General features: G+C 49.6%; 1 protein-coding gene across 1 annotated transcript in view; it reads right to left on the bottom strand.

The window, feature by feature from the left end:
- Nucleotides 1–8,696, bottom strand: part of angpt4 (angiopoietin 4) — a 91,439-nt gene extending 82,743 nt beyond the window's left edge. The window contains exon 1 of the mRNA XM_068000204.1: nucleotides 8,390–8,696. Coding sequence (XP_067856305.1) covers nucleotides 8,390–8,683 — 294 coding nt within the window. The 5' untranslated portion in view covers nucleotides 8,684–8,696. The remainder of the gene's footprint in view (nucleotides 1–8,389) is intronic.
- Nucleotides 8,697–9,156: the final 460 nt, after the last annotated feature.

Genomic DNA, 9,156 nt, shown 5'->3' on the forward strand with positions numbered 1-9,156 from the left:
TGTGGGTCCTCATAGTGATCCTCAGGAGAGGGCATTATTGCACAAACCAGACAGGATTCGCAAAGACGTGGCAGTAGTGGTGCCAATATAATATGTAATGTGAGTTGGTCAGAAATTCAATATAAGTAACACCATGACAAACCCTCAAACACCCTTGTGCATCCCCTTCATGCTCACGACACGTTTGCCTTACGCTTCCTACTGCACATATGTGATGCATGCCCTGTGGCTGCAGCACAGGTAGTGGCAGGTTGAGTGAGGCTGGCCGTGAAAGAGATGCACGAGAGGGTGGGTATGAGATAGAGCCATGAGATTGTATGAGGATTGGGTTGAGTGGTAGTGGCAGGAGGAGTACTGGCGAGGTGAGTAGGTGCAGGTAAGATGAGGATGAGGTTTGAGTGGGTATGAGGGGTGATGTGACAGAGTTGTGTTGGCAGTGCTGAAGGAGATGTGGGGTGGGGGCGGTGATGTGGCAGACGGAGTGTAGGGGAAAGACTACGTGTACTCACTTTGGCTGACCTACTGAGGTCATTGGAGCGCCTCCTGCACTGTATGCAGGTGGGCGATATGTTGGTTGCGCTGGTGACCTCCTCTGCCACCTCGAGCCAGGCCTTCCTGGTGGCAGAGGCAGGCCGCTTCCTCCCGCACGCCGGGAGGAAGATCTCTGTCCTCCCCCTCCTCCTCACCCCATGTATTGATACCTGGAGTGAGGCATCATTAAACTGGGAGCAGCCTTCCCCCTGGGCTGCTCCATGCTGTAATTTTTGCTATTTGTTGCAGCATCTGTCAGTGGAGGACTGCCCCTTTAAATAGAGCGCCTCCAGCTGACAGATCTTACTGCGCATGCGCAGCCCGCCCGACACGCAGATCGTCAGTGGGGAACCCGGAGGAGCAGGTAAGTGAATCCAATTAGTGGATTGGAACCTACAATCACGCGGGAAACTGACTAATTTCACCGGGCGCGTTACCCACGCGCCCGATAGCGCCCCCCGCCGAGAACCCGCAGCCCTGCTAACATCGGGCCCATTTACTCTGTAAATTTGGGGTGGAGTCAGTGTTACAATATTAAACAAGATGAGCACACGGCCAGTGAAACCCCCTGGACACCCGAAGCCCCCAGAAAGGCTGAGTGGGCAGCACTCTCGCCTCTGAGTCAGAAGGTGGTGGGTTCAAGTCCCCACTCCAGAGACTTGAGCGCAAAATCTACCGAGGGAGTGCTGCTGTGTCGGAGGTGCCGCCTTTCAGATGAGATGTTTAACCGAGGCCACGTCTGCCCTCAGGTGGAGGTAAAAGATCCCACGGCACTATTTCGAAGAAGAACAGGAGAGTTCTCCCCGGTGTCCTGGCCAATGTCTTTTTTCCAGAAAATATAACAACTTTGTGTAGAAGTTGCAAAACCAAGATTTTCAAACAGATATTTGGCCAAATTAAAAAATCCTCCCATTGGTGTATAAACATCGGGGTAGATTTGGACTCCGTGCGATCGTGTGAAACGGGTGACAGTGGGTCGGCAGCCTGTTTTACATCTCTCCCCACTGAAGTTCAGTGGAAATAACAATGGGGAGAGATGTAAAACGTGTTGCCGACTCACTGTCACCCGTTTCACACGGAGGCACAGAGTCATAGAATTCTACAGCACAGAAGGAGGCCATTCAGCCAATCGTGCCTGTGCCAGCTCTCTGAAAGGACTCTCCATTTAGTCCCATTGCCTTCCCCCGTACCCTTTTAAATTTTTCCTTTTCAAATATTTATCCACTTCCCTTTTAAAATCTGTGGATTCTGCTTCCACTGCTGTTTCTGGTAGGACATTCCAGATACTAACGATTTTCTCCTCTCCTCTCTGAGGACGCTGTTATGGGGCTCTGGTAACCTCCCAGTGCTTTGTCTCGATGGGCATTCTTCATGTGTGAACCCGGACAGAAAACGTTGGGAGCTGATCCGACTGGGTTGGGGTTGGGGTACGGAATCAGAGCTGAGGCCAACCCTGTTCTTACCCATTAATGACACCCCTGCAGTTCCCAGCAGGAGTCACTGCACAGCGATCAGGATCAGGACCCTGACTGATTGGTGCTCCCCCCTGACTGTTGCCCTGGTTGCGATCAGCCATCCTCGTTCTACTGCAGGTGGGGCTGTGCGTCCCTCCAACTCTGGCCTCTTGTCCATCCCCCACTTCCTTCACCCCACCATTGGCGGCCGTGCCTTCAACCGTCTAGGCCCTAAGCTCTGGAATTCCCTCCCTAAACCTCTCCACCACTCTCTCCTCCTTTAAGACTTCCCTTAAAATCTTCAGCTGTGGCTCAGTGGTAGCACTCTGGCCTCTGAGTCAAAAGGTTGGGTTCGAAGTCCCACTCTAGAGACTTGAGCACAAAAGCCAGGCTGACACTCCAGTGCAGTACTGAGGGAAAGCTGCACTGTCGGAGGTGCTGTTTTTCGGATGAGACATTAAACCGAGGCCCCGTTTGCCCTCTCGGGTGGATGTCAAAGATCCCATGGCGCTATTTGAAGAAGAGCAGGGGAGTTCTCCCCAATATCCTGGGGCCAATATTCATCCCTCAACCAACATCAGTAAAAAAAACCCAGCTGATCTGGTCATTATCACTGCTGCTGTGATTGCTGACACTACAGAGGTGAATTATCCTGAAGACAGTGGGAGATGTGAAGCAAACCTTTGTAACGCTGTCACACTGCACTATCGCGTGCGCTTAACAAACCCACTGGTAATGACAGATTCATGATGAATAATTCATCAGGAAGTAACCCTGTTCATGTTTAGTCTGCAGAAGTACAGCAGACCGGACTGGAGCCCGTCTCCCCACCCATCAAACTGATTTGCAAGTCTCCGGGTTTCACTCGTGAAGCAGTTGGAGATGACACAGTGCAGAAACCCGAGGAAAATGAAAAAACAAACCAGGAGGGGAATCTGTGTCCGAAACATGTTTTCCTGGAGTTCTCCTTATGAGAGGAACAGAATCCCGTGCCCCGAGCAAAAACTGAGAGAATTAAGGTTCGACTGATATCTGGGTGAGAGCCTCTGACCTGCTATTTAACTCAAGGATGTCACTTAACTCAAAAATTAGATTTAAATTACCATCCCCACCACTTAAAACACCAATGTTTAAAACAGGCAGTTGCTTATATCGGTCAAAAGGCAATAACCATTAACCATTTGCATTAATGTTGCCGGTTGTAGCGTCTTAAGTGCTCCGTTTATCATGGTATCATAATAGGATACAGCACAGAAAAAGGCCATTCGGCCCATCGTGCCTGTGCCGGCTCTTTGGTAGAGCTATCCAATTAGTCCCACTCCCCTGCTCTTTCCCCACAGCCCTGTCATTGTTTTTTCCTTCAAGTATTTATCCAATTCCCTTTTGAAAGTTACTATTGAATCTGCTTCCACCGCCCTTTCAGGCAGCGCATTCCAGATCATTACAACTCGCTGCGTAAAAAAATGTCTCCTCATCTCCCCTCTGGTTCTTTTGCCGATCACCTTGAATCTGTGTCCTCTGGTTACTGATCCCTCTGCCGCTGGAAACAGTTTTTTCTTATTTACTCTATCAAAACCCTTCATGATTTTGAACACCTCTATCAAATCTCCCCTTAACCTTCTCTGCTATAAGGAGAACAATCCCAGCTTCTCCAGTCTCTCCACATAACTGAAGTCCCTCAGTTTTGGGCAGAAACAGCTGTACTTACTGTGACATTGTATAAGTGAAGTACACATGAAAATATATATGTCAATATTCTCCATTATTTTTATGTATTTATAAATAAAACAGTCAGGGAGCTACACAGAAGGTAGACACTATACTCCCCTCGCAGAACCCTATCTGTATTATGCTAGAAAATTAAATAGTGCAAAAAACCCCCAGAGAAATATCCCTGGTTTCTAATCTGACGTCGTGCCCCGTCGATGTTGTAGTTCAGTTCCACGGCCCTGTCCCGATTCAGATTATGAGGCATCGCTGTTTGGTATCGGTCACTGTTTAGTATTGAGCCATGTGAGGCAACGAAAGGCCAGTGAAAAGGCCGCCTTGGTCCGATTTTGTTTGGGACATTACAAAGACGGGCGCTGGGGATGCTGATGAGCGATAATACAGGGCTGTCACGTTATACCGTCCATCGCGTATAATGGGCGAAGAACTTGCATTTATATAGCACCGTTCACGACCTCAGGGACCTCCCAAAGCACTTCACAGCAAAAAAAAAGTACTTTTGAAGTGTAGTCACTGTTGTGATGTAGGAAACGCAGCAAACAATTTGCGCACAGCAAGATCCCACAAACAGCAATGAGACAAATGACCAGATAATCTGTGACTATAGGTGAAAAGAGCAGGGGGGTGTGGGACTAATTGGATAGCTCTTTCAAAGAGCCGGCACGGGCATGATGGGCCAAATGGCCTCATTCTTGCTGCATGATTCAATGAGATTTCCTACATTACACTTCAAAAGTACTTAATTGGCTGTGAAGTGCTTTGGGATGTCCTGAGGTTGTGAAAGGCGCTATATAAATGCAAGTTCTTTCTTTTTAAAGATCTGCCAACATCTGACAGGAGGAGAGACTGGTTGACATTTTGGATACAGACGCTTTGTCCGCTCTGAAGAAGTGTTATCCCATCTATTTTTGCGTTCTTTTTTCAAAATTTTAAATTTCCAGCATTCACGGTTCTTTCTCTGATCTCCTCAGAAATAAGTCTGCTCGCCATGGTTTCACTGAGGGACCAGGGCCTCTTTGCAGTGCCTCACCAGCCGGGGCCTGAGTGTATTCTGTTCTTACCTGGAATTACATCGAGTCTACAGCACGGAAACTGGCCACTCGGCCCAACTGGTCCATGCCGGCTCCGCACGAGCCTCCTCCCACCCCGTTTCATCTCACCCTATCAGCATAACCTGCTATTCCTTTCTCCCTCATGTGTTTGTCTAGCTTCCCCTTAAATGAATCTGATTGCATGTTTGTTTGCTGCATGGGACATTTTTCACACTGTTACACGTGGCCGATGGCAATCGCCCGTCTCCAAAGGGGATGGTGTTAGCGCCAAAGCAGTTCGGTTACTTGCTGCAACATTGTAAATGGCTAAAGGTTTAATTCTCGAGCCACAGTCCTTGTCCCAGAGGGTTAGATCACAGGGCCAGGTGGTGAATTATTACCTCTCGAAGCCTGATGCGTCTCCTCTTTCCTCTCTCTTCAGCCTCTTCGTCTCCCCGATGCCGTGTGGCCCTCCTGTCGCTAGTCGCACCTTCCCAGCTTGCGCAGTCAATGTCGAACGTCTTCAGGACCCTCTTACAAAACCGTCTTTAAAACCTGAGCCGAAATCGGCCCATCCGTTACACGCACCATGGGGAGAATACAAAGCACGCGGCTGCGAGCTCTCGAAGCTGTTAATATTTCTGCTGCGACCCTCAGCTTCGATGTCGAGCTTGTTTTGTGTCAATAAATATTACAAAATGAAACTCGCAGGGCGTGACACATCACAGGTCAGATCACTTGGACCCTTCACTTCACATCTCATAGTTCAAACCTCTCCATTTAACTCCCCTCCCAGTCTCTTGATGTGACGTCCATCCTTCTCCACAAAGTTGCCCTGCTCCTGGCTGAACGCCCGTCTTGATCACTCAAGGAGCCCAGGATTCCTGGTAAGATCTCCGAGCGGTTTATCTGAGCTAGAAATCCGATGGTCTTTACTGTATCTTTAGATGAACCAAGTCCCCGTCTGCCCCCTCAGGTGGACATAAAAGATCCCATGGCCACTAATCGAAGAAGAGCAGGAGAGTTCTCCCCGGTGTCCTGGCCAATATTCATCCCTCAACCAATATCACTAAAAACAGATGATCTGGTCATTATCGCATTGCTGCTTGTGGGATCTTGCTGTGCGCAAATTGGGTGCCGCGTTTACCGACATTACAACAGTGACTACACTTCAAAAAGTACCTCATTGGGCGTGAAGCGCTTTGCGATGTCCTGAGGCTGTGAAAGGCGCTATATCAATGCAAGTCTTTCTTTACGTATTAATTTCCCCACACTGCCGGCCGAGGTATTATTTCTTATTTCCTTTCTGTGTTTTAAAAAAAATCTACTCTCAATGTGAGTTCGACCTCATCCTCCACTGCCCCCCCTCCCCCCCCACATTCATTTAGAATCATAGAATCTTACAGCACAGAAGGAGGCCATTCGTCCCGTCGTGCCTGTGCCGGCTCTTTGAAAGTTTAGTCCCACACCCCAGCTTTCTCCCCATGACCCTGCAAATTAGTCCCCTTCAAGTACATGTCCAATTGACTTTTGAAAGTTTCTGTGGAATCTGCTTCCGCCACCCTTTCAGGTCGTGCCTTCCAGATCTTAACAACACTCTGTGTGAGAAAAATTTCTCCTCATTTCCCCTCCAGTTCTTTTGGCAATTATTTTAAATCTGTGATCTCTGGTTACCGAGCCACTTGCCGGAGGAAACAGATTCTCTCTATTTGCTCTGTTGAAACCCCTCATAATTTTGAGCCCCTCTATTAAATCTCCCCTTAACCTTCTCTGCTCTAAGGAGAACAATCCCAGCTTCTCCATTCTCTCCACGTAACTGAATTCCCTCATCCCTGGTATCATCCCTGGTAAACCTCCTCTGCACCCTCTCCAAGGCCTTCACATCCTTCCTAAAGTGTAGTGCCCAGAATTGTACGCAATACCCCAGCTGAGGTCTAACCAGTGGTTTGTAAAGGTTTAGCATGACTTTCTTGTTTTTGTATTCAGTGCCCTTATTTTCAAAGCCAAGTATCCCATAGGCTTTCTTAACCACCTTATTAACTTGCCCTGCCACCCTCAAAGATTTGTGACTATGCACCCCCAGGTCCCTCTGCTCTTGCAGCCCCCTTAAAATAATCCCATTTAGATTACACTGCCTCCCAAAGTGCATTATTTCACACTCATCTGCATTAAATTGCCATTCTGCAGCATTGACGCAGCTGGCTGGCGTGAATGGAGGGTGGGTTATGAGAATCAGAACGCCTGACTATTGACTGGTGGAGTTCCTTTATTCATAAATCTCCGTAAACCTGCAGTTCGGTTCCTGTTATTCTACAATTTCTTTTTCTCTCTCTTTGCTTTCTGTTGAAGGATATTGCTGTTCTTAAAAGTTTCTCATTTATATTTAGAACCAGCGAGGCTTTTTTATGTACATTCCAGCTCAGTGCATTGATACCGCTCCACGTCCCACAGTGTCGAGCTGGCTCTGGTTCCCATTAAGCAAACGTGCCTGACCCCCTTCAATAGGCTCTCTCTCTTTCCCCCCTTTAAGTTAGATCGGTATAATTCCTCAAAAAAAAACCTGGGAAGGCCTTGGCGACATTCCCAGGGATCCTGAGCTGGTGCACGGAGAATAACAAAAAAAGAACTCCCGCCCAACCTGCCTTGATGTGAAAGGTGACTCCTAACTGAAAGCTGTCACCATCCTGGCTTTGAGCTCCTCACGGGTGAACACTTGGTTTCACAGGTCAGGACAACACAATTGAAAATCAGTGCCGATGCTCGCAGTCACGAATACTCTTCCGCATTCCACAAGTACTTATTGTGAGAGTTCTGTAACTCAGAAAAAAAACCTGTCTGATCCTGGATCAAAGCCTATCAGCAGGAGCTTCCTGCATCCTGAGCTGGGCTCTTGTACCAATGCTAACATGCCACTGGCCATCTTTTGTCCTCTCTGGGGTTCGGGGCTTGATAACTTCCCACTGTAAAATCGCGGAGTTGTTCCATTGTTCCTGGCGTGAGCTGGGAGTGGCTCGGTGACATTTCTCTCCCCCACCCCCACTCTTCCGTTCCTGGCTAAAAAATAAATGGCACTTTCTCACCTCAAACTCGCGCCAAGTACTGGCCACCATTGGACCCTCTCCTACCGTGTCTATCTATAGGTTGAAGATTTAGTGAAGGACCAGGTGCATTCACTAATCGATTCAGACCCACAGCAACCAGTCTCACTGATCCTGGGTACGGTAATTCAGTGGTTACGTTACTGGACTAATAATCCAGAGAATGGGACTTCAAATCCCCATCCTGGCGATTTGAATTCAGTTTAAAAAAAAGCTGGACATAAGACGCCAAAAGTGACCATGAAGCTGTCGGATTGTCGTTAAAAACCCAACTGGTTCACTGATGTCTTTTAGGGAAGGAAACCTGCCGTCCTTACCCGGTCTGGGTCTATATGTGACTCCAGTCCCACACCAAGATGGTTGACTCTTAACTGCCCCTCTGCCGTCATCTAGTGAGACACTCAGTTGCGTCAAACTGCTACCAGTGGTTCAAGAAAAAGGACCATCACCACCTGCTCATGGGCAACTAGGGAATGGGCAATAAACGCCCAGCGACGCCCACGTCCCGAGAATGAATGCAGCAAGAATGGATGGATGTTAGTCTTACCTTCAGCAGCCACAGGGTATTGTTCTCTGTGGCCGTCTCCAGGTGTCGGAGTTTCTGGAGGGAGGTGTCGGGTTCTCTGGGCGGAGCGTCACGCTGTAGCGCGTTGGCGTCGCGCGGCTCCGCGTTCACTCTGCAATTGTCCGGCTCCGGCAGCACGAAGGTGTAGCTGCACTGCCCGTGCTGGACGCGGTGGTAGTGCCTGCGGGCACCGTCCGAACCTCGCCGCTGGCCACTGACGCCCGTCGGGCTGACTGAAGCGCACAGTAAGCTCAGAGTGAGAGCTGGCGCCCACATTCTGCTTGCTCGCCCGCCCTATTGCCCTGTCAACCCTATCGCCCGCTCGCCCGTCAGCCTGCTCGCCCGCCCGCCCTATTGCCCGCTAGTCCACCTGCCCACTCACTCGCCCGCTCGCCCTATCACCCGCCCGCCCTATTGCCCGCTCACCCTATTGCCCTGTCACCCTATCGCCCGCTCGCCCTGTCGTCTGCTAGCCCGTCTGCCCGCCCACCCTGTCAAACTCCGCCTGACTCCTGTGCCTGTCGCTCCGGTCTACCTTCCACCCGCACTCTCCCAACCGCCCAGGGCCGCTCTCACACGGGATTCCGACCCAGTCCTGGACACTGGAGGACACGGACACCGAGACTCTCTTCCAGGGATACAGATTTGCCGGCCCTTCCAGCTGATTGCCGGGCTCCTTTTAATTCTGCTTGCATTTAAACCCGTTGTATTTAATCTTTCTCTCTCTCTCACTCTCTCTCTCTCTCACT

This window comes from Heptranchias perlo, chromosome 19, assembly GCF_035084215.1.
Source record: "Heptranchias perlo isolate sHepPer1 chromosome 19, sHepPer1.hap1, whole genome shotgun sequence".
In the NCBI taxonomy this organism is placed as follows: domain Eukaryota; kingdom Metazoa; phylum Chordata; class Chondrichthyes; order Hexanchiformes; family Hexanchidae; genus Heptranchias; species Heptranchias perlo.